The following is a 27,279-nucleotide window of genomic DNA, read 5'->3' as shown; positions in this document are numbered from 1 at the left end:
AAACTATGTTTTAGTGTTTTGGATAGCCTGTGATAAGATAAAAAAATACGCATATATCGCATCGTTTGACTTAACCGTGATTCTGAGATGTATTTCTTTTTTTAAATTTTGCCACACATGCTGCAAATTTTAATTCTAAAACAATTGCTTTATTTTAGGAGTGCACTGTAGAGGCTATCAACCGAGATGATTTCAAGGTACACCGCACATAGATACTACATGGACGGTACTAACTTTGACCCAGGAAAAAGAAGAGTGTTCTGTCTCACCTAGTAGTTCGAATTGTCTTCCTATAAGTGATGAACTATCATCAGCCTGCGGCTTGCTCACTGCTTCGACCAAAAAGGTTTGGCATAGAGACATTTAGTGTGGGGAGCCCAAAATTCATAGCATCAATATAGCAGCAATTTAAAAATCTAGACAGAAGATCTAATTCTTATTGACAGTGATTTTTTATTGGTATAGTTCGTTTAGTGTAATGTATATGGTACCCATTTAAGCTAATTTGCATGCATATTGTGCTCAGTTTTAATTTATGGCAGTTAAATCACACTTCAAATGCTAAAGTAATGTTAATATACCTACTTGGTATCGTTAAATATATTCTTAGAAGAAGGTAGCAGAAAACTTTCCAAGAAATAGTTTAACTTATATTGTGGGTGTATGTTGAAGGAAAGGGGGACGTAAGTAATCGCATGATTCTGCCGCTTGGTTTTCGGTAATTGGTGCTGCCATCTTCTGAACTACAATGCTAGGATGTGGGGGACAAGACTGAAAATGGATATAAGCTGCAATTCTATTCGAACTGTTTTTACAAAGTAAGTGCTTTTTTAAAATGTTATATTGATACACTGATGAGGTGTATATACATTTCAACTATTTTAATATACGGTACGCAATTACTAGACTTAAATTATTATAGACTTTTTGTTTATGTATTCACATTAAATATATTGTATACAACAAATTCATACTTGATGTAAAATTAAGTAATAATTCTCAATAAATGTACAGGATGTTATTTTATGTATTGTCTTTTAAACCTTCGTTCCTTTATTTGGCTTTCGTTTTCTTACGCAATCTAAGTAATGTAGGATGGTGGAATTTTGATAATTTTAAGGATAAACTGTTTAATTTCTCTTATTATATACGATGACTCAAGGAAATAATCGTTTGTATATCACATTAAATATTTACATGTTATAAAATCAGTTATTTTCTCCATTTATCATATATAAATCTAACAACCGATGAACCCACCACAAGGACGACATGAATCGCTCACATGTTGACACCCGGGGTGCCTTTCTTGTGCTCAGTCATTTATTTTACGTACTACAATAGCTATTTTAGTGTTGTGTAAATACGTGATGTAAGAGGACAATGAAGACACCCCACCTGTGAACATCTGAGTAGTCCACGTCGTAATTATATTGAGAGTCCTGGTGCAATAAAATAGTTTCATGGTGGTATGATCGCGTTTTATAATGACTCTTTAAAAGGAAAACTCATTATCTACACGTGTTTGTAAGTTTCGTATATTTTAATACTTATGTAAGTAATTGTACTAAGTTCCATTATAAATACTTTTCTCAAAATGCATGTGATTTTTTCCGATTGTTATTGTTCCTCCATATTTTTCAATGAATATTGTCATAGATATAGAATGTGGTGTGTCCAAGATGATTTAGTTTTTCTCCACTTATACTGTACAGTGCTCCCTGTCTTGTCGCCTTGTAATATTAAGGGATCCCGGGTACATGAGAGAATACCGGTATTCGGATAATATAAGGTACACACATCAAAAATATTTTCAAATTAGTTTTCTTGGTGTTTTTTAGCAGTAGAAACTTTTAAGAAAATATTAAACTAGTTTCAGATATGAATTTGTGCTAAGAAAGAAAATATTTACGATTCATTTTTCATATAGCAAGTTATATGGTTTTTATTTATTATTGTATGTAGTTTCAGAACGTACCTAAAATATTTTTTCTAACATTTCCTAGTTTTCGCAGAGTAATATTTTAAATTCTGAATATTTTACGTCATTACCACGATAACACCTACATTTTGAAATACATTTCTTTCTTCAACCTGTAAGATAAAATACTAGAATTTATTTCCACAAATTCATGTGATGCTAGAAGTTTCCATGTATCCTAAACCTGTTCCAACATACACAAACTTCTACCACCCCATGAATTTGTATAAATGAAATCCAGATATTTTAACTCACAAGAGTTGGAAAACTGTTCAGTATGCATTTCCTTCAGTTTTGAAGAAAGAAATGTATTTCAAACTGTAGGTGTTATTGTGGTAATGACGAAAAATATTCAGAAAGAATTTAAAATATTTCTGTGTGAAAACTAGAAAATGTTTGAAAAATATATTAAGTACGTTCTGAAACTACATACAACAACAAATTAAAAACATCAATCGCTATTTGAAAAATGATTCGTAAATATTTTCTTTGTTATCACAAATTCATATCTCATTCTAGTTTAGTATTTTCTAAACATTTTCTACTGTTACAGAATACCAAGGAAACTAATTTGAAAATGTTTTTGATATGTCTACCCTATATTCTCTGAATATTTTCTGTCATGTACAGAAAATATTCTCTAAATATTTTATCATACACAGAAAATATTCTCTAAATATTTTCTGTGATATACAGGAAATATTCACTAAATATTTTTTGTACAGAAAAAAAATATGTTATGTATGGAAAACATTTTAAAATTATTATTTTACAGATCATTAATCTTTGTTAAAAATGAATTAGAAATCTTCAGAAAATATTTCAACTAATGTGCGCAGTATATTTAAGAAATGTTTAGTAAACAATTTTCTTCATTCTTGACAAATTATTTTCTGTGTTATTAGTAAATAAATTTAAAATATTCCATGCGAAACATATTAAAAACCATTCCGTTAACATTGTATAAAATATTTCAAATAAATTTTCGGTAATGTTTGGAAATCGTACGGAAAACATATTTTGAAAAACTTTTCTAACGGTGTATAAAATATTTCTACAACGTTTTTGAGTGTGTTGCGAGAATATTTTCAGTATTAATTGGAAAATGTTTTCAATAACGTATGGAATATATTTCCTTAAGGGAAGTAGGATACATTTTCTGAAGGAAAATGATGGCACGTTTTAAAAACGTTTAGAAAATATTTCATTGCTGTGTGGGCAGCGACTAAATTGCAACAACGAAAATACATAAAGCAACTGGGAAGAGTTTCATTGAAACAGAGAGCACTGAGTAAACGAAATCCCACAGGGCTTCGAAAATCGGAGGCAAGCTTGTTTCGACTGACTCTAGAAGAAGGTGCTCCTGTACCTCCTCAAGTAGGAAAGCGAGGACGATGTTACATATATAAACACAGTAAGAGCAGATATTTTGCCAAAGGTGCTGTAACTGGATTTGCCTAAGTCACGCAATAATGATGTGTAGACTGCTGCAGAATTGAAACGTGAATTTCCCTATGTGTAATACATCGCTATTATGGGAAAAGCTGGTTTACTTCTTTCTAGTAAATACATATTTTATTTTGAGTGCCGGTATTTAAGCAATAAAATAGTCACATAGGTATCGAACTTACTTATAACAAGATATTGCTTCAATAAAAATGAATGTACAGTTTCGCTTAAAGCGTATCCACTGTCTGGTGTTTGTATTTAAAATTGTAAATATAATAAAAATTTAAAGCCACTTTCACATCAGGCAAAAATGTTTCTGGGTCTAGGAAGCTAAATGTTACCATTCATGAAATTTTCTTTCACGATACCACTGTAGGGTTAAAAACGATTAACCTCACGGAGGTAAAGTGTACTGACAGAGCGTAAACATTAGGGACAAGTGTATGCTGATAGCGATTTGGTGTGGTGTCTAAAGTGAGATACTTGATATTGCTTGAATAAAGGGTGCTGAGTTTAGAAGCGTTGTTGATATAGGTGATATTTAGTTTTCCGATATAGTACTGTAATATGGGAAAAGTTAGGCGATGGTATAGCTCCAGAGTGGAACAAGGTAATCGGACAAGGAAAGCTATGTGGAAAACTTTTGGTTAGAGGATCGAAAACTTTTGACAGATTTTGGATGACGCGGCTATCCACACCGTAAATCTGTATGTTAAATTTGGCAGTAAGAAATCTTTGTATGCACTTAGGATCGTCTATGCATAAAGTTCAAAAAAATAGCATCAAACCATACAAAATTTAAAGTTCGTGCTCCTGCTTCGGGAAAAATATTTGTGCTATGTCTGTGCTTTATCATTTCCGCATTGAACCCAGTAATAAGGTTGCGGCTAGAGTCTGCGTTTGACAGTATCTCCAGCTGGAAATGCAGTGAAATATCGTTATCATTTATTGCTACAGAACACTCAATTAATACAATTTACAATGTTCTACACAGATGGCAAGAAAAGAGTAACTTTGACAACGCGATCCCAGCTAGAGAAGTGTACCCCATATTCTGCGTTTCATGCGGTGATATACAGAAGAATGCTGATGAAAACTGCAGTGAACAGAAAACCACGTTTAAACTATACTACCAAAGCATTAAAAATAATTTTACGGACTGTGCTATGAATATTAGTTATTTGCTGAAGTATGGCTGTTTAGTGGTGAGTGAAACATGTCTGAAAGTATCGGTAAGGAACAGTGGAATGCCGTTTCTCAACCACCTCTCTACATAGATAAACGACCGAAAGACCATAGGGGCGGATTGTTTGTAGTATTAAAATAAATGGGGCAGCAGAGCACAGAATGATCTTGTACGTGAGTGTGAAATTATTTGAGCAGAGGTAAGTCTGTCCAAAAACAAACTTCGCCGGTTGTTTCTGCAAACCATATAGGAACAGTCCTCAAATTTACTTGAAACATGCCACGAATCATTTCCAGATGTTGTCACAAGGTGACAAAGTTGCTCATATTGTTGACTATAGCTTGGGCTTAGATATGGATCTACAATAAACAAGGGATAACTTCAGACACAAATGACATCCCTTTGTCGACTATTCTACTCAAGCACTCGATTTGGGATAGTACAATTTTCATAACGCGCGTAAGAATAACAGCTTAAATTATGCCATCTCTGTTTTTCCGATAGAATCCGTCATCACATATAAAGAGTTCCTTCTCCCAGACCACTAGTTCCACGCCAGCAATTAGACTCAAAAAGAAAGTTTGTACCCGGGTGTTGAAGTGCCCCTTTGGGTGAAATTTGTTAAGTACAACAGGTGTTACAGTGAACACTTTTACTAGATGGATCAACAGACGAGACACTGGATTCATTCGTTCATGTTTTTAATGCAACAATAAATATCTTGTACTGTTCAAGAAAGTACAAACAATGAAATTTCCAACAAGGAACAGCGAACCGAGTCGCTACATATTACGAAATAAAAAAAAAAGCTTTCGGAACTGTGGTATGCATTTTCAAATGAATACATATATTAAAAATAATTTATGATATAGTACTTAATACAAAAATGCTATTGACATGCAGCAAATATCTATACTATATTTTAAAAAAATCAGACACCAGCATCAACAACACTAAACAATTTTGGTATCTTATCAGATCTAAGTCTAAAACTTCTAGCATACCTCTTGTGATGTACAATGATATATTAGGTTCAGAAGATGAGGAAAGTACTGAAAATTTTAACGAATACATTTGTAACAAATTCTCAAATGCATATTTAACGTACTTTCCTGTTCAATCCGTTTGCTTGTCCACTTTATCTCATTTTTTTATCGCTCCTCCAAAGGATGAATTATTCTTATTTTCTCTCCGGCCAGAGAGCCTCTGGCCAGGACAATATAAGCCTGACGTTTCTGCGTTCGACATCATCTATTTCTTTTCTACTTTCGCTCACTTTTAATAGATATTTCTGGGAAACCTGTTTTTCCTGTTCTTGGAAAACAGTCCGTTTCTCTCTCATTTATAAATGTGGATTAGAAAGTTATGTGTGATCCTAAAGCAATATATCGCTACTCTAAAACATCAATCCTCTAGGAGAAACATCAATCAAAGACATTACTTCCCGTTCAGTAAAATTCCAAAGTTGGTAGTGGAGGGTGGGCGGCCTATCTGCCGTCAGAGGGAGCCAAATCGTGATTTTTTTGTTTCACGTTTACATAAAAATGTAAATATAAATTTCATTATTTTATTATTTAAAAGTTTCATTATTTCCTATGTATTATTTTTCAGTCGCTGATTCAGTTTTAACTGCCCTAATATAAAAAATGAGACAAGAAGACTATATATGTACGAGTTAGCATTAGAACTAATAAATGCAAACCGGAAAGCTCCCAAAATATAAACTTTGCAAAAAATTGCTGGTGTGTTTGGCACAATACAGAAAACTAACTACCAATGACGAACCAGTGTAAGCAATCCGAAGATATATTTGCTACATCTGCGGGTCAAGGGATAACAACAGAAAGCGACTTGAATGTAATAATTGTGGAGAAAACGTGTTCGGAAAGCAGTCAACAATTACTACTACTTGCAATACATGCCAGCAATCTTAGAAAGAGGGCAGTGACGTGGATGATGATTAACTTTGAACCCTCTTTAAATCTACATATTGTGGAAAAACATGTGAAAAAGCACTCAATCATTACTGCTCCCTACAATAGATATCAGCATTACCAGAAGAAGCTCACTGACGTGGATGTTGATTAGGTTGGATTCTGTACTTTTGTGTTTTGTTCACTGTGTTCACTCATAATTAGCAGTGTTGTAATTTAATTTAAAAGTATATTTTTGGTCAACAATGATTTGCCTTAATTTACTAAACCTAAATGCTCCAAAACATACACTTTTCATCATGAACAATGCTAAAAAAAAAAAAAAAAAAATGAATAATCGATCACGGCCGAATTGCCGTCGTCGCGAGCGGAAACGTGAATTACCAGTACGTGAGATTGATACGCGATATTGAACGAATTATATAGCACTTTTGACACTTAAGATTTCTCGCATTTGTATATTTTATCACGTGTGTAACTTGAATGGACTTCATGTAAAAGCCTTTTACAATTATGCATAGCCATCTTTTACCTGTATGATATAGCATGTTTCCCCAAAATTGAACTTCGATTATACCATTCTACATAGTCTTGACACGAGCAATTTCTCCCCATCTGTATTAATATATCTGTTGCGAAATATAAACTTTAAGTCCTTTCTACACACTCAGAAAGCTTTATTTTTTTTCTTAGTATTTAATAATATGTTTTCTCCCATTTGTTTTAAGATGTGGGTTCCAAACGTGAGCTCCATATAAATCTTGTTTTCACCTGTGTGTTGTTATGTGTGAGAGTTTCATCTGTGTATTAAAATGCCCTGCCAAACTTGAACATAGACCAAATACTTTTCCACACCCGAAGTATGTGTGAAGTTTTCCAATTGTGTATATTAAAATTTATCTTGGCAAGCTTGAACGCGAATCAAATGATGCACTAGAATCAAAAGTTGCTAACTCATTATTGCTAGATTTTGCAGGTTCGCGTCTTAAATTTTATAGAAATATATTTCAATACCGATATATTAATGCAATGGACTAAAATTTTGTATGCTGGTTCGTTTCGAGAGGTGTGACGTTGTTTTACAGTACCACATACTTATACGATAAACAGAACGTTTTTGAATAAAATTTAAAACCTGATTTAACAACTTTTCTTATAAAACGAGTAAAAAGTTGGTACGTCAGTATACTCAAAAACTTCTGAGTACACAATAAAGAATAGGTAAGGAATACAAAACATAACTACGAACTTTATTTTTAACAACCCACATGCACATTCTTTTTTAATCATCATCCCGCGCTTGAGAAACAACTGTGAGCGAGAAAGAGTAGAAGATACTGTGTGACGAACTTTTCCTACACACTCTCTCTCCGACCATACAGCATGTATTCCGGTAAAGTCCTTAAGACTTTGGATAAGAATGCCATTAATGCCGCTTTGAAATCAAAAACGTCAGCAACTGGATTGCAATCGTGTTCCCTATTATTAGTGAGTAATTTTTTGACACATGCAACCTTAATACGATTTTAACGTAAAGTTTGGCTGATGAGTATGATTCATTTGGATGGGACGAGGATCTGAATTTTTTATCGCTACTTGTCCCTAATTTACCCAAAGTTTCTGTCAATGAGCATGAAAGAATGTCCTCGAAACGGGAAATATAAATATATGCGGTGAAAACGGACCTGCGCAAGCATGTATCCGCCAGCAAGGTGCACGCAAAACGTAGATGGTCCAGAAAGTCCTAATGTTGGAATACACATGGAACATGTTTTCCCGCTGGATCCTCATATCGATGTCTCTTAAACGTGTTGCCCATTACTCCCTTACATATAAAGAGTCTCAAGAATTGGTATATTTGGAGTTTTTATCTTTATATAAACATTCACTTGTGGAATTGTCACCCGAATCTTCCTCGGTGTCAGCATCTTTTCAGTATGCAGTAATCCCTGTAGCGGCAAAGCAGTAGCGCCGTTCGTACAGTAGATGCTTCCCGTAACGTCTGCCCCCAAAATACAGACTTAACTTGTCTTCCAAAACTTACATTCCATTACAAAGGGCAAGTACGACATTTCAAAGGCTTAGTGTGGTCTGATTCCTTTAATATTTAATTATATTGTAGACCTCTTTAGCAGTGTACTTATCGTGCACTTAGCATTTCTTAGAAAACTTGACTTAATAAGCTGTGAGTGCGTCAAATTCTTTTCTATATGCTATGTCTAGTTCAGTGTCTTGACAAAGCTGATTTCAAACTAAATCCTATTAAAGTTTGGTTATTGAATTGTGTGTTTTAACATGCGGTTTGCCAAATGTGAACTGCCACTAAATGCCTTTCTACACTCCCCACGCCTGTGAAATTTTTGTCCTGTGTGGATTAACATTTAATTTGCTATATGTGAACCTTGAGAAAATGCTATTCTACGCTCTTTGCATCTCTGGTGTTTCGCTTGTGTATTGAAATGCCTTTCAACGTTTGAGCGTAGATTATATCCTTTTCTACATCTTTTCACGTGTTACGTTTTAGTACTGTGTGGCTCAACTCGTGATGGGTAAATTCCCGGGAAGATATTTTTCGGGAATATTCCCGGAAAGATTCCCAAAAATGGGACTTTACGGGAATTTATGTACAATCAATAGAAAATTGCATCCTATTACTAAATTATGATTTGAAAGTTAAATTCGTTTTTATATCACAGTATATTATTACTGCTGTCCCCAAGGGAGTCTTTAGAATATATATTCTGAACGATGTTATCTTATTAACATTTTATTTATATTTAGAGAGTACGCAAAATGGATATTTATTTACAATATGGTCTATCAAAGTAAATATGTTTCAAAAATCATATAAGTCCACATACTTTTAAACCGATAAACAGTTCAAATTTATATGTTAGTGGATTTTCTATACTTTTACTACTGATATTATAAACAAATTAAATTTTTAAATGGTAAAAACAAATTAGATTGGGTAACTGCCAGAACATACATGTCCCACGATTTTGTCAACATTTGCGCATAAATATGTTCACAATATTTGCAAGACACTTTTTTGTCTTTAGAATTTTGCATGTAACATTGCCACACACGACTTTTCTTCCTGCCCATTTGTCGAAATTCCATGCATTAATTAATATCTAAAAGAAGACCGAGCACCTCTTTAGAAATTCGACTCAGAGAAAGGAGAAATACTTACGTCTAGTACTAACGGTGATTCGCGGCTTATTAATAGTAGTTCATTTGTATTTGTACATAATTCTACATTACTCTAGAAAATGCTTTCTTTCCATCATTTGTAATTTAGTACTTCGCTACTTTTGGCGATTGCTTAGCTTTCGCAGGTGTTTGACTTTCAGACTTTGTACCTATTTTTTGCGATATTCAATTCCGATGTTGTTGTTTTATGGTTTCATGTTAAAATACATTACCAATATTAAATTTAGGTAGTATATGCAAGCGAGCATTAGCGAGTGAAGGCTAGTTACAGAACCGCAGGGCACGTTCTTTTCTATCTTCTTTAACGACAATTCATTTTCTTTCCTCACTTAAATCATTTCGACTTGCCTTTCCGGTTTGTACAACTCAAATACTGCTCTTAGAAGAATGGGTTCAATACTTTCTTGACTAATTGAACGACACTATCAATTCGTTTCTTCCGTAAATCATCCTACATATTCGTAGTTTTGGCCAAATGTGAACTGCCAACAATTATTCTTTTCTAATGCAAATGAAAATGGAACTCAAAAAATTATGTTATTAGTTATATAAAGTATTGTCAAATAATTTTAACTTTTTTAACCTCCAAATTGTTTAAAACTTAGAAGCAAGTCACAGTATATAAAAATAAAGTAATTAGTCGTATTGTTCTTATAGTTTCGAAGATAAAGTAATGGAAATAAATTCCTTCCCAGGAATATTTCCACTGCCATCACTAGGATCAACACGTATGAGCGTTGAATACATTTCATTCCGGGGTCTTGGCTGGTGTCAGATTTCTTTCTTGTTTGAATTAATTTGATGAGTAGCCAATTTTCAGCGTCGTTTAAATGTCTTACCACTCCCTTGGCAAGTGTGATGTTTCGCTCCTGTTTGGATTAACATGTGTGTAGCCAAATTTGAACGTAGACTAAATCCCATACCAAACTTTCAGCATCTCTGATATTTTACTCTTGTGTGGATTAACATGTGTATAGCCAAATCTGAACGTCGATAAAATCCCTTACCACACTCTTGGCACGTGTGGTGGTTTTCTCGTGTGTGGGCTAACATGTGTCTGGCCAAATTTGAACGTTGAGTAAATGCCTTACCACACTCTTGGCACGTGTGGTGTCTTTCTCCTGTGTGGGTTAACATGTGTCTAGCCAAATCTGAACGTCGATAAAATCCATTAACACAATCTTGGCATGATTGATGTTTTACTCCTGTGTGGATTAACATGTGTGTAGCCAAACTTGAACGTTGAGTAAATGCCTCACCACACTCTTGGCACGTGTGGTGTTTTTCTTCTCTGTGAGTTAACATGTGTCTAGTCAAATCTGAAGGTCCATAAAATCGCAGACCACAATCTTGGCAAGTGTGATGTTTTACTGCTATGTGCATTAAAATGTGTCTAGCCAAACCTGAATGTTGAGTAAATGCCTTACCACACTCTTGGCAGGTGTGGTGTTTTTCTTCTCTGTGAGTTAACATGTGTCTAGTCAAATCTGAAGGTCCATAAAATCGCAGACCACAATCTTGGCATGTGTTATGTTTTACTGCTGTGTGCATTAACATGTGTCTAGCTAAACTTGAATGTTGAGTAAATGCCTTACCACACTCTTGGCACGTGTGTTTTTTTTCTCCTGAGTGGGTTAACATATGTGTTGACAAATGTGAACTTTGTCTAAATGCCTTTCCACACTCTTGGCACGTGTGGGGTTTCTCTCCTGTGTGGGTTAACATGTGTCTACCCAAATTTGAGCGTCGAGTAAATGCCTTATCACACTCTTCGCATGTGTAATGTTTCTCCCCTGTGTATGTTAACATGTGTCTAACCAAATTTGAGCGTCGAGTAAATGCCTTACCACACTCTTGACATGTGTAATGTTTCTCTTCTCTGTGGCTTAACATGTTCCTAGGCAAACATGAACATACATTAAATATCATTCCACATACTCCGCAGATGTTGGATTTTTCACCTGTATGAACTAACTTACCGCTTAACAAAGTTGAACTTTGACTAAAACGTTTATCTCTCTTTTCGTACGTATGACGCTTTTCACTTTCGTGTGTCAGCATATGTCTTAACAAACCTGATCGATGAATTCCTTTGCCAAACTGTATCGGAGTATGTGATTCCTCATCTGAATGAGAAATGGCTCCCTTTGCTGTAATAAACGGATCCTCTTCTCCGTGCAAAGCTAATATCTTATCGCTCCTGTAACAAATTCAACAACCAAGGAAATCTGAATGGAGATAATGATTAAGTAACAGCAAGAAAATTTAATCAATCGCTATATTTCATCATTAAATACAGCTTAATTTGTTTTATAACATGAAATATTTTAGAAATATGAAATGGAGTACCACTGAGAAGTCTCCATATCTCACTACTCTTTAAATAAGAGGTTTTAGTTTCTTTCACTATATCAAATTGAACAATTATTTATATCGTGGCGGTTATAAGTCTTTGACCAGAAATCTGTCTTATCTGTAGTTTCATGTGGAAAAAAACGAACTTACGATCCAAAGGTTTAAGAACAACTCAACTTCTTAATACAAACTGTACCGAAGATCATTCACTTATATCACCGTAAGAGGAACAAGAAATGTTTTTGATACGAAGAAATGAATAACATACAACTTTACAAGCTGAGGCAGAGAAACTTAACGTAACCAGACTAAAGACGAATCATTTACAGCGTAATGATCGCGGTTCAGATGTTCAGTAATCTGCAGGTTCTTCGATCGAATACACGTCGAGCATTTTTTTTTTTACTTTAGAAATTTTGATGGCGATTAATGGGCGTTAACACACATTTTATTACATTCAAATTTTTGAATACTAGTTTGTTTCAACACTTGAACTATCAAACCTTCAGGAATAATAGTAGTATGAATAATAATTATCATAAAGAGTTTTTAAAAATTAAAAAACCTATTATCGCTCAGGTCATACCATTACACGCAGAAACGTGATATTAAGCAAAAAACATTTCGGTTTTGCGTAATGTTGCGCATGAAAAGACGAATTTCTAATCTCGATTCTGAAACAAACAAGTAAAATCGAAATGAGACTTAACAAAGTAATTCAAGACGGGACAAGGCTAAGTGACACTATCGTCATGCTTTGGAGATGAGAATCGAGACGAGACGAAAAGTATTGTAAACATTTCTCGATTTATCTCAATTCTCAAAATTGTGTAAGCCACACTTTCAGCAAAAATTGCTCTGTAGACTGAATCTTATACATTATTTTGTTACTTTGTATGTCAGAGCTCACTTAATTTTGGTCTGTGTAAATGTTCTTGTGGTTAAGCTTTTATAAATACATCTGCAAACTCCACAAGTTAATTTATTACAAGCTCTAGTGTTCAATTATATTCAGTTCTCCTTATTACGGTTATTTTCCTAAAAACGTACAGTAAAATATTTTCTACACGAAACATTAGCGGAAGGCTTTCGTTTAAATTTGAGTAGCTGTAGAGGTGTCTCATGAAGGTACGAAACCCCTTTCCCGAAACCCCTAAGTTTAAGTTTTGCCAATTATATACTTTTAATAGCATTATTATTATTATTATTATTATTATTATTATTATTATTATTACTGAAATGTTGTTATTTTAATGGTACAACGTGTTCCACCCAACTCCCCCCTAGTGGGCATTGTGCTGAACAAACAATGTGTTCATGGGTTATCTCTGGGTTCCGCTTCCTTTCACTTTCTTTATTCCAATATTTCTTTCATTCTCATCATCGACGTCTTTTGTAGCTTAGCCGGCATAACCATTACTTGAAAACAAATTTTCTTACGACTCTTGTGATTTCAGAATCCCTAATTTCCACAGGAAATTTCCCTCGAAACTTTCCGCTAAAACATTTAGCTAGTTGTAGGGAAACTTTCCGTTAAAATATTCAGCTAGTGGTAGGGAAACTTCCCGTTATAACATTTAGCTAGTTGTAGGAACGTATGAAGAGGGTATGTGCTGCTGGTCCTGACACTTCACTCTAATCCCGACTATTTTGTAACTTCTGGCTTACGCTACGGGCGATTTACACGGGAGGCTTTAATACAAAGTGTCCAAATACGGAATTTTTTGTCTATAATGTTATTATTATTGTTATTACCGAATATTTGATACCACAATATTAAGTCCTAGTGCAATGCAAATAAACATACTGAGGTTACGAAAATGAAGATAAATTCCTTGGACCCTATAAAACGATGAATTGACTTATGAGAGATAGTGTGCAAAAAAAAAAAAAAAAGATAAGAAAAAGGTGTCAGCTACTGGATAATGTGAAAATCGAAACTTCGGATGCCTTAACAGAAGCTAAGTAGGATTTGTCTTCATCACAATACCCTTTCGAAGTAATACCCTTTGTTTGGGTAAAAGACATTGGATTATGTATGCGTTATATTGATATATTATGAAAATATACAAAAAAGAATAGTTATTATTTATCAATTTTTCTAGAACGAATATATGGAACTTTTTGTAAATGCCGAGCGAAAACATTATTATTATTTCTAGTAAGAGTGGAAGAACACTCAGTAACAATTACACAATGACGTTTCAGGCAAATTTATGACTCACCTAGGCCTCAACAGTAACCTGTTTGTATTCATGAATTTTTTGCGAAACAAGCGAAGTTTTTAGACAGTAGAAATCGAGATTGTATATTGTGAGGTCATGTAATTACTTTTTCCCTGTGAAGGAAGTCGTTTCAACTCTAACTTGTAAGAACGAGAGAAACTGACAATTCTTAATTTTATTATGTATCAGAAATATGAACATTCTAAATTATATTTTTTGAATATCCTCGCAGAGTCGAACCGCAGACCCCTAACGCACTAATCGAATGCTCAAGCCACTAACCTAAGACCGTTCTTTTAAGTAAGAGTCAGCAATCACTCATCTATGTAGGAAATTGCAAACGTTAACGATTCCAATGATTTATTAGCCATGAAACACTTGTTTTGGTCACGACAAAATAGTGCAGTCCAGAAAATTCAAGGTTAAATTTTAAAAAGACGGAAAGTATCTCTGTAACTTATCTCTCTTATATTCGGTTATTCTCGTTTTACAGGTAATTTCAATAACCTTGAACGACAGGGACACGAACACAGATACACTGAGGGCCTTTTATATTTCAAAGGCTTTCCCTACGGGAATTGAAAGCGAGACCCCCCTACTAAACAATCTGATGGGTGGGGTGCCTGCTTTGTTCCCAAGTCAAGTAACGTTGAGACGGATAACATAGTGCTCGTGGGTTTCCTCGGGACACTCCCAATTCATCATTCCACCAATTTGTCCATCATAATTCACTTGCTTCAATCATAGTCTTCCTTAACCTAACAGGCATAATTGTTGAAAATTAAGCGATTTCATTTTCAAGCTGTTAACGCAAACCTAATTTGAATCGAAAAACAGTAGTATTTTCTATTCCTCATTAACGTTTTCTCACAAAAACAATATGTAGAAAAATGTCATGGCGAATCGTAATTCCATTCAAAAATTAAACAGCAGATTAGCAATACCTTAAGCTAAATTTTAACCATTACATATCGTTTGGAACTTTTTGAAAATTTGTACGGATATTCCGAAACGTGCCACAGTTAGAGTTGGTCATTGAGTCGGAGGGTCAGTCGATCGTGGGTCAAGAGCGAACGACCCACTGCGACCCACCATCACCATGACCTACTAAGACCCACCACTCACCATGACCTAGAAGTGTGTATCTTCTGCACACAAAACTACATATATGACAGATTTAATTGTCATATTCTGCATTTGTTTCAAAGCAGTCGCCATTACCTGGTCAAAGACTTTTGACCGCCACGATACATACTATATCAGAGTTAACTCAGGTACATACCAAAATACTTATTTCGTCCTCTGGTGAATAAACATTTCCCTATTATAAGTAAAAATAGAGACCCGATGTTACAAACATTATTTATATAACTTTCTGTGTTAGAAAATTTAAAAATCGGAAGAGATTTTTGCAATTACAGCTACAAGAAACTGTAACTATGATTACAAAGAAACAAAGGGACGATATAACAACTTTCAAAATTTTTCACAAGGTAATTGATTTCATTAAATATACCAATTTCTAGTTGCGTTTTTATATAGTCTGATACCTTGATAGTAAAATTTTGCGTATATTGATATGTAGCTACGTAGTTACGTCTGATACATCCTAATTAAATAAATATTTTTGAGAAGCATAGAGGTTTCAATTTCTTGGAATCTTTATGTACTTATTTGAAACACATGATATAATGATTCCAGAATTCCACGTTACGGTAATAAGGACAACCATTAGCACCTTCGTTACTCTTAGATTATTACTAGCGCTTTTATGTTTGTGCCCTCAATATAGAATTTATCATAACCTGCTGTAATGCTAATCGCAGAAATCGAAATATATACTAAGTTTGCAATCCTGCTATTACAGGATTTTTGCGAACAATGCCCCTCGAGTGTTATTAGCATGGTGAAACACTCTAGTCATTGTTTCTTTAGACTAAAAGTAAAAAGGTCGTGCGAAGATAAATTCTACACACTGATACCGAAAAACTGAAGAAATATGTTATGCATCACATTATAAAATACAGGGATCTGAACTGTTTGAAATAAATAATTTAACATGTTGAGCGTGTTCATTTAAGTGGCATTTTATTATGTTACGTTCATCCAAATGAGTATCATAAAGACGGGAAGAGAATTAAAATTGTACGACAAATATTATAATCTGAGTGGTATGTCTTGTTAGAGAAAGGACAGTTGGCAAACTAGCTTTTTTACTTTTAAAAAAGTGTCGCGTGCAGCAGTGGTTTGGGAAATAAGTATTCAAGAGAGAGAAGACGAACAATCTGCAAACTATACCACAGTACAAAAAAATTGACATCAACCTAATTTGGTATTAGCTACAGAAGTGGCTGAATCGATTGAAATTAAATTTTGCATGTCTGTAGTTGGCCAGACATGTATCTCATTTAGAAAACTTTTTCTTTTCTTACGTTACTGTCTCTAGAATGAAGATCCTACGTGTAAGAGAACATACATAAATTTTACGCTAGAACAAGTGAGTGAATTATGATTAGGAGATGTCTTTACGCTATACCAGTGAGCAAGTGATCTACGACTTACGAGATGAAAACGTACAATTTTGAGAATATTTCATAATACATAAATTTACCATGTGATATATAATTAATATGCAATGTACACAACTTCATAATGCATTGCCTGTTGCACTAAAGTGATCACAATTTTGCTGGCATAAAACGAATTATGGAAAAACTATGTTTTCAAGGGGATATTGTGAAATTAAACTGTAAACTTCAAATCAACTTATAGACTTCTTTAGATGTTTTAACAAGAGCAACGTCAGAAACGCCAAAACGCTTGTAATATACGATTTAAAAAAATTATTGGGAAACAAAGTATTTTCATCATTTCTCTTTCAAACAACGCCTTTCTACTTTTCGAACGTGCTCCTTTACTTGGAGCAATCTCCATAAATGGAGAAGTATATCTACGTACTTTTTGGGAAAAAATATCGAGGAATCACTATTTCCTTCTAATTAATTCATATTAATATTATTTGTTTCATTCCCGCGTTACTACAAAACAATACTTACGGAATAACACTTACGGACACTCTTCACTAAGTATAACTACGTACCTTTAACGGCGTCATACATAATATACCATCTTTAAACACAAACTTGGAGGAATAAAATTACGTGATACTATATGTCTAATGTTGTAATGAGCACTGGACACTTCCAAATACATACAAAGTAAAAACTACAAAATAATAATGATAATTAACGTCTGAAATAAATTTTCAAGAAAATCTTTTCCCAATTTTACCATCGCATTTCGAAGGTATACATTTTCTTTACACTATTTCAGACAAAGTGTATTTTCTTCGCATAATTGCGTCTTGAAACTAGTCCACATCTCATTAAAGTACGATCAAGGTCCTGGACAAATCCTGAACCAGGGACAATAAGCATAAGCTTGGTCCTGGTTGTATTTACTATCCGTGAAATTCAAAATTTGAAATGAAGCATTGGTTTTCTGCACATTCTTTTGCAGAAGTAGCATCTTCGTGATCAGATGTTTGTTTCGCTGCTTACAAGAGAGTACAACATACTGAGCATACGTTCGCGAAATTGTGAATGAAGGCCGAAAGAGTCAATTATTTGCAACAAACATGACCTTCATTTGAAGTTTCCATAATAATTTTGAATGTGTAATTTTAGCAGCAAATATCAAAATCTTAAAAAAGTAAAATATATACTTAACTTTAAATTTTAGTATACATTCAAGAATATACGAATCTCATTCACCCAGTGATTAACCAAACCCGAAGTCCTACACCTCATAAATTTAACTTCTCAACTGGATACTATCCTACACTAAACCATGCCAACTTGGATTATTATAGCCCATTCTTATAATATAGTATTGTATAATATTGTCTTATCGCTTTTGACACACCAACCTTTCACAAGAGTTTTACAGTTCACATGCATATTACTGACGCAAGCGACATGATCAGCCTATCATAGACATATCGATTTCATTACTTGTGTAAAAATACGTGATGTCTTCCTACTGTAAATGTTAACTATATATATAGCACGCAAACTTTCTTTTTTTCATCTCACGCTAAGTAAGTTATTCAAAATTTAACATCTTTTTGCTGATTGTTAATAACCATTTTTAACCCTTTCAGCCCTGACTTACACAAATTGTGCAGGTAGACAGAATCACCAATACATACAATAGCGGCCGAAGCTAATAGTTAAAAAAAATTAAATCAAGTTTATGAGGATTAGTAGATCAAACTAGATTATGGAAACCACTATTCTTTCTTTCTATTTCTTATAATAAAAGAGATGATCATCCTTTTCTGAATGTGGTCTTTCTGTAGAATTTTTCATAGTTCCGATGAGATTTTGTAAAGCCGATCAACAGATATTTTCTCCTTCCTGATCGATTGCAAGTAAAAGTGTAACTGCGTGATACGTCTATTCTAACAACTAAATTTATTCCATTGATTTGAGCAACAACCAAAAATCACAAGAATTATTATACATCCAAAGCAAATTTCTCCTTCAAATTGATAAGTGTCAACTGAAGTCTGCTGAACCGGAAAAACTTAACTGACATAATTATTCATGCACTAAGGTATATATCATCACATACCATTAAAATGACTCAAACGGGAATCAAACTCATAAACTTAAAGAATTGTTGTAAGTCGTGGGTTTTACCAGAGAGCTAATAGCTTGAGGTTTTATTTATATGCTAGTTAGTAGTGAGAAAGAAGCGGGATAATATTGCATACAAATGGAAAAAGAAATAAAGAAGTGTTTCAAAATCTCTCAGCAATATTATGTTTACACTAAGGTAACTATAATGAAAAAGTTCAAAAAGTTACAAAATTCGTAAAATATTTGCGTTTATTAATAACTGATACGGTGTTAGCTGAATGTGAGAAATAAGCAACGTAAATGTCGGAATGGTAAAATTTTGTAGTGATTCAAACATACATCATTGCCTGAAAAACGAACAAAATAGCAGCATTGCCTAGTATTAAAATTATATTTCAAATCAGGATAAAGGTTAAAATTCATGGCAGTGAAAAAGAGAGTGTGAAGGCAACACATTTTTTATTAACCATTCACATAACTTCCGCCAAATATCTGTTACATAGCTACAACTTTTTTCTGCATGACTAAAGGTTTCAGGATGGTGGGATGTGTTCAACATGTAATACAATACCCAAATTAAACAAGTGAATATTGTTTCACATGTGAATCTAAGACTTCCAAAATATGCGAATTCAATACTAAAACTTGAGGTAGTACATCTGTAACAATTTGTTCCCACATAGTAAGATGATCAAACAAGGAATCTGTTCCTTGGACGCTGGATCCATCTCAAAAATCTATTACTAGTTATCCCTTACTCTTTCACTTCTATAGAGATAAATTTTTGAAAAAAAAACGTTAATTTGTAGCATTTCTAATTTGAGTTGAGTTGATTTTGAGTTTAACGTCAGTTCAGCAGCAAGGCTATATGAGACGTGGACCCACTGATTAACGTGGAATCCGAAGCACATGAGCTCCCGCCGGGCATTTCTAATTTGAATAGAATGTTAAGGAAGAAGATAGAAGGTATCGTTAGGACGCTGATCTGATCGCAGAAAAACTGCTCGACATCTTATACAGTTTTTCTCTATGAAAATTAGATAACAGGATTACTAATCACTTACTAAACAAAAGCTGCTACATACCTGTTACCATTTTCGTTTTGTAGCGATAAATGTTGAAACCGGAGACGGATAATTTTAACCACGTCCAGTTTGAATTGAATTTCAGCGGAAAAAATAAACATACTGTTCGAATGTAGAATCCATTACAAGAAACTGCAACATGATAAATTTTAGCATTCTACCACTAAGAAAATAAGTATTGAAATTGGATTTACTTAAACTACTTCCGTATATGACAGTGAACAGCTTGCAGAAAACTGATTCTGGTTATCTGTTGTTCTGTGGCAACGGAAGTTGAAAAATATATATCGAATCGGATGTAACAGTAAATTTGAAAACCGTTCGTGTTTGGGAGAGCTCTGTGGTAATCACGATATGTACAAGTTAAAAATTGAAATATTTGCAGAAAGCCACACTTCGCTGTAGGTATAAATGTTGAAATCAGAAATGGCTAGTTTGAAACGCTCACGGTTTGAATAGAGAGTGGACGGAGGAGATGGACCTACACTTGAGAAGCTGAATCGATTGTACGAGACCGTATCTCAATTTTTTAATCGTTTTTACTGTACAGAAATCATTATTGAAATTACCGGTTTAGAAAATTTCACCAACTTCCGACTTTGTAACGTACTGTGGTTGTGATATATCCACTACAGACCCTCAATCAGTTGCTCAAACCGTTTGTTAATGTCTGTTGCGGTTTCCGTTCTACAATGACAAATATTAACACCGCAAACGATTAATTTAAACCGCTCCTCTTTGAATAGGGCTTAGTGGAAAATGTGGAACCTTATCTTAGAACGCTCTGCTTATTGTAAAAACGCACCCCCATAACTCTTAACGCGATTGTCATACAGAAATAATTATTGAAACGTAAATTAATATTAAATTTGAGCCACTTCTTCTATTGGTACAATGTTGTAGAGTCATTTTATGTTCGAAGCTCAGTTGTTTTTTGAAGGATTTCTCGTTGTTATGTTTCCGTACTCTGGCGATAGAAGTCAAGATTGGAAGTATAACCTGGTTTGGTATGACTAAGATTTTTTATAAAGAAGATGGAGCCTATGCTTGCGATGCATCATCCTATGCAAAAAAGTCGCTTCCTGATAGCTTTTCCAGTGTTCTTTCTACGGAGATCAATTTTGAAACCAGTAGTACTAGTAATATCCAGGATAGTAGCGATATGTTGATTTGAGACGCTTAATTCTTGACAGAAAACGCTTCTCCTTTCCTGTTACCGTCTTCGTTTTACAGCAATAAACGATGAAACCGGTATTGAAACTTGCAGCAATACAGAATTTGGAAAAGTGCCCATTTTGACAGAGCGTTTACCCAGTCATTTTGTGTTGTGTATAGCCACAGGATCATTTCGTAGAATCACTTATCGTTTTCGTTTACCGTTCCGTTCTACGGTTTTATTAGCTAAGTCTGAAACTAACGGCTAGTCTGAAGAAATTTCAGTTTGACTATTGGATTAATCGAGGAAATTGAATCTACTCGACGGACGCTGGAAAATTTATAAGAAACAGCATCATGAAAGCATTTACCGTTTGTTCTACTAAAAATTACGTTTGAAATTGGATGCAATAGTAAATTTGAACCATCTTCGTTTTTGGTAAAATACATTGGATAATAGTAAAATTGTGTTAAGGTGCTGAATCGTTTGCAAACAAATACTTCTCGCTATATTACAATATTCACTGTGCAGCGATAAACGTTGAAGTTCGAAATGGTTAACTTGAACCACTTCAGGTTTGAATAGAGAGTTAAATAAGAAGAAATCTATTCTTTGGAAGTTGAACCAATTGCAAGAAAACGTTTCTCTATATTTTTTAACCATTTTGCTCTGATACTTGTTGACGCACGGACGAGCAAATTCGTTCTCATGAACAATGAACTTATAACTGCTCATTCACGAAAAAATAAGATAGCAGGAACACATGCGCAATACTCAAGTTCACATTATTGAAAAATGTTCCTTTCCGCACAGACGCCAATTTGTTAAAGCGATCACACTTCTTATTATTACAAACAAGACTAACCAATAAACGCCCTCTTTTACCATACGTCGGAAATATCTTCTGCCTTCCACCACAACCATGACAGGTTTTCTCTAACTCAATTAAACCACACAGTGCTGCAAAGCGATATGAGTTCATATCCCAATCTAATACAAATTTATTTAAAAACGGCAAGTTCAAATTCTTTGTATTAAATTCATGCTACGGTTTCTCAATCGCACTTGCTAACTCGATCGTCGCCATGAAACGAAAATTCAATAACCCGCTCACCACATTCCACACATACAAGCAAACAGAACATGTGACGTCACACTAACAAACTACCATATGACTGTACAGAGACACCTACTGAGAAAAATATGAACTACAACCAATCTTTCAAAAAGGACGTCAAACAAAAGGCACGACCACTTCCAACAGGTGACTCAGGCAGAAACAATTCCAGGAAGTGACTGAACCAATAAGAACCGATTAAAGTTACTGCATGAGTCTAATTAAGTACTTGCCTTTTTTTTTAAAAAAAAAATCATGCAATTTTGGGTGGGCTTCTGTGTGAAAGTTACAAACCCCGTAAATCTTCCATTGATTACGGTTCGGATGATATTCTTGGACAAAAGGAATAACCAAATGAAATCATTTAACGGGGAACAATTTTTTTGTTCGTGAGTTGGCGCTTTTGTCTGACGTATGCTAAACTACTAGAATATGGTTCCTGGGTCGGTACCAGAAAACACATAATTTTCTTTACAAATATCGATAATTCAAAATAAGCACTGATACCTGTACCATCATTCTAAAATCAATATTAATAAAATGCATGCATTTTTGTGTAATAAGTAAAATGTTTAAATACTGGAGGGAAAACATTGCACAGAAACGTATATTCAACATAATTTTTCGTATGTTTTTTTTTTTTTTTTTTTTTGCAAAGTAACCCCATCTATGAAACGTTTCATATTTCAATTCCAACAATTACATCAAAGTCCCATTATACACACTAGTATTCTACGAAACTGACTTAACTTTGCCGGAAATTCTTTTAAAATTTGGCGGTCTTTACAGTGACTGCTTTCCATACCAGTACAACAACGAACCCTCCCGCTAATTAGAACTGATGCTAACCTCCAACATTATAGTCAAAATACAGTTAAATGTTCTATCTTACAGGGTAGTTGAAACTTTCTGTTTACAGTTCATGGCTTTACCCACAGAGGACTGTGAAACTCTTTTCATATTTTCTGGGAAGAAATGCCCGATATGCAAAGTAACCCAGTGTTACGGTAGGTAGTAGCCACTGTAAGCGAAATGAGGTATCAAAATTCAATGTGGCAAATCATGATACGGAACCAGAAAAATGTTTGGGAATGAAGGAAAACATATAATTAAGAAATTACGTCCCTAATATATTGTGTTACTTTGGAACACAAATATACAAGCAAAGAAAGCATTTCAGGGTGTTACCTATAAAATACTTATGAACGTACAAGAACACATTCAACACTTAAGACATGTAAGTTTATCCTAAATACAGATATTTGCGCTGTCCTCGTTTACGAACATTCTGCGTAATGCCCTAATCTGCATGGCGATATTATTTTTCCGACCATGTAGCACAAGCTGCTTAGCGTTGTTTGTAAAATAATTCATATATCATGTATGTTCACTAAGCCCCTAAAGTGATCCTATATTGAGAAATCGAGGTACATACCCTAGAAATGATAGCTCGGAATGCAAAAAGTCGACTTGCTTGAAAGAAATGAGTGCAGCTATGAAATGGATAGATGTATGGACCTCTACAATTAATGAACATCCATTGTTGGTTAAATATTCTTTGTCTTATATGTTTGAAGAAGCCCTCAGGAAAATGAGGCTAGACCCATTTGAGCTTAATCATAAGTAAAATCACAAACGTCCATAGTTTTTGTTCCAATATAATATATTACGTTTAAATTTGGAAAATTCTAGGATAAATACCCTTCTCACCATTTGCTATTTTACATAAATCTCTATATAAATATTATTGTCTAGCACCCATATTTTAAATATGTTAAACAATTAGTGAGAAATGTGTAATCAATAATAAAGAAATAATTATTTTATGAAGATATGAACTAGGAAGATTTGTATGGGTGGTAACAATCTTATTATTATTTTTATTTTGGTATACAGCTCGTCTATGTGTGCCATCCCATTTCCAAATTGAAGGTTACTGACTTACGTTCGAGATATCTCCCATACCTAAATATTTCTCGTGAAGTATTGGTTTTAACCTCCAAAGCGATATAGTAGACGTAAAACCGAGTCAGTTCCCGAAGGAACCGGACGCTCATACTTTCAGTGATTATTCATTGAGTATCTACGAACTTAAGTTGGAGGTAACAAAGAGACTTTCATTTACGTCTCGACTGATACGGAAATAAAAAGAACGTACCTGTATGTTGTTGTTCTGACTTTATTTATGTTGACGAGTTGTGATGTTCAAATGACTGAGGTGTATCGAGTAGTACCAGGTCAAGCGTGATTGCTTAGCGGTGTTTGCAGACAGAATGGAAGGTTTGGGGGTAATTTCGTACAGGTTTTCGTGAAGAGAATGCAACGCGAAGTTTGCTATTTCATGTTTACTTTTAGATTTTGGTAATTTCCATGCGAACTATAATGCTTAGAATTACGTGTATAAATTGAGGAAAATTCCTCGCTGATCGTATTACATCTTGGAACTATAAGTATAGGTGTGCTCTCCGTGCAGATGCCATTCCTAGTTATGGGTCTGGGCACATTGACAGTAGGTGTTCTTCCGGTAGGAGGTAGCACGGTGTAGTAGTATGAAAAATGACAGAAGAAGGAAGATGGAGGGAGGAAAACTTATGTAACCTCGTGTTGTTAACAATGTTGGTTATAGGTGCATCGTCTACTGAAAGTAAGTACAAAATAAAAAACTAGTGAAGCGCGCTGCTTCAGATGGGTACGTTGTGTTCTGTATGTGGTACGGACAGGGGTGTCATTTAGGGAGGGCAGGAGGGGGCAATTACCCCCCCTCCCAAGTTTGAGGAATACATATACTTTAATCGATTGTCTACTAATATATTAGTACAAAACGCGAAATTCTTATCTTGGTGGTGCTCTTGCCCTCCCCAAGCGAAGTTTGAAATGACGCCCCTGGGTAGGGATGCGGGTTTTGGGAACAACAGACATAATTTCATCGTACATGTGGCCTCCTCTCTTTTGAAGAAAAAGTATCCCCTAGAAGCGCGGTTTCACAACTTTCTCTTGGAAGTAGCTCGAGTTTATCTTCCTAGTATTTGATTGTGATTCGATATGAATGCTTTCTGCTCCTTATTGTATTTTTACTTTCATTCCTCACATTTGCCCTTGTACTTTATAACATCTGCATCTGTAGTGCCCCTGTACTTCATCTATGACTGTGTGTGGGAGGGATTTAACGCATATCGCATGTCTTGTGCTCAAGGATACTTCTTACTCTTGCATTACATAGGGAAATGGTGGTATTTCATGTCGAGGTGGTAATAGAACACAGAAGAAACGCATACCAGGGTGTATTCACACTTTATATTGGAGTGTGAATACAACATGATCTGGGTTTCATTTGTGTTCTGTTACCATTTCCACATAAAATAACATCATTTCCCTACGTAATGCAAGAGTAAGAAGTATTATGGAGCACCGAAAACAAGGGCAACCTCATGTATACTATTACCCTACAAAGTTTCGGAATGCATGTGACCGTATTATCAATCTGAGCAAATTGGTATATGAAAAATTTAATATTACCTTTCTTGCCGAACTGAATTTATACTTTTTGTTGTTAATTTTTGGGAGTCATTAGAGTAGGACGCGCAAGTCCCCTGAACCACTATTTTTCTTAGCGTTTTTATAGTACTTTCAAATGCAGGATCTTCTTCTACTGCTAATTCTGATTTTACCCTATCAACGTTTAGTTTCACATCCAAAGAACACAAAGCTGTATCCTTGTCCATTGTTTCCTCTCCTACCGTTGTAGATAATATTAACTCTTTGTTGTCAGTCATCAGTTCGTATGTCCACCCTTTTCCTTCGAGTGGATCATCCTGAGGTAAGTCATAAGCAAATTCTTCTTTGCACATCAATTCCAACTTAACAGACGCCTCAAAAGCCATTGTGAACTGGAATATAATAAGAACTTAACACTGTTCTTATAAATCCCTTATATTTTGTTGCCAGTGTTAATGAAATGTTTGTTTGTCGCTTTATCTAATGACTATTATCTGTCAAATAAGTAGGTGCATCAGCTCACTAGTCATGTGTGCTACAAATGAAAAAGGGTTAAATGTGTACCACAAACAGAGGATTTATGATTCAGAAGCAAAATAGAAAAAAAATAGGACACAATCGTGAAGAAAGGACACACGTCGGGAAAAAAAAGTCAAAGTCAGGAAAAGGTGAAAATCGGGAAAGAAGTTCAGACAGGGGAAGAGGGCGAAAAGCCAAGGAGAACAGGGCAAAAACTTAAGGGAAAGTGGGAAGTGTAAAATGAAAAAGAAAGAGTTTGAAAAAGAAGGTAATGTATGTACGTGTAAATGTAACAGAAAGTGTAAGTGTAGTGTAGGTGTATAGCGAGGCCCACTTAATCTTCTTCCTCACAGAGCACCACGAGACACGAGACACCCACTGCAACAGCCACTGGCGAACTCCAAAATGTTTGTTTGTAGAAGCGTCACATAAGTGTCGCAAAAGATCGTTGCTACTGTCTGAAAAAAGACCTATCGGCAATTTACAAAGGTAATTAAACGTGTAAAATGTAAGGATGTGATTAGTGGAAAAATGAGAAAAAGTAATAAGATGAGTACAAATGTGTATGACATGGACAAAGTAATATGTATGAGAAAGTAAATACGTGAACAAAGTAATGGAACAATCGGGAAAAAGTCAAATCAGGAGAAAAGTATCACATAACAGGGTAATGGTCAAAATCGAAAGAGAAGTTCGAACATTAAAAGAGAGCTGAAGGCCAAGGAGGACAGGGCAAAAGATAGAGAAAGTGGGAGTGTAAAATGAATGGAAAAAGTGTGATAAAAAGAAGGGAATGTATGAACGTGTAAAGGGAAAAAAGAATGTAAGTGTAATGTATATGTATAGAAAGGCCCACTCAACTCTCGTCCTCGCAGAGCACACAAAACACGACACACTCGCCGTAACGGCCACTGACGA

The 27,279-nt window shown here is 34.7% G+C and overlaps 1 protein-coding gene across 1 annotated transcript; it reads right to left on the bottom strand.

Annotated features, from left to right (window-relative positions):
- Nucleotides 1-10,409: 10,409 nt before the first annotated feature.
- LOC145675859 (uncharacterized) lies at nucleotides 10,410-26,324 on the bottom strand. The gene is made up of 2 exons (XM_081746628.1): nucleotides 25,864-26,324; nucleotides 10,410-11,966 (listed from the first exon to the last, which is right to left on the bottom strand). Exons 1-2 carry the CDS (start codon nucleotides 26,226-26,228, stop codon nucleotides 10,697-10,699), a joined length of 1,635 nt encoding a protein of 544 aa, XP_081602754.1. The 5' UTR covers nucleotides 26,229-26,324; the 3' UTR covers nucleotides 10,410-10,696.
- Between the last annotated feature and the right edge of the window lie 955 nt (nucleotides 26,325-27,279).

The sequence above is a fragment of the Thermobia domestica genome, chromosome 18, assembly GCF_964235325.1.
Source record: "Thermobia domestica chromosome 18, izTheDome1.hap1.1, whole genome shotgun sequence".
In the NCBI taxonomy this organism is placed as follows: Eukaryota; Metazoa; Arthropoda; class Insecta; order Zygentoma; family Lepismatidae; genus Thermobia; species Thermobia domestica.
This window is presented reverse-complemented; position numbering and strand designations above follow the sequence as displayed.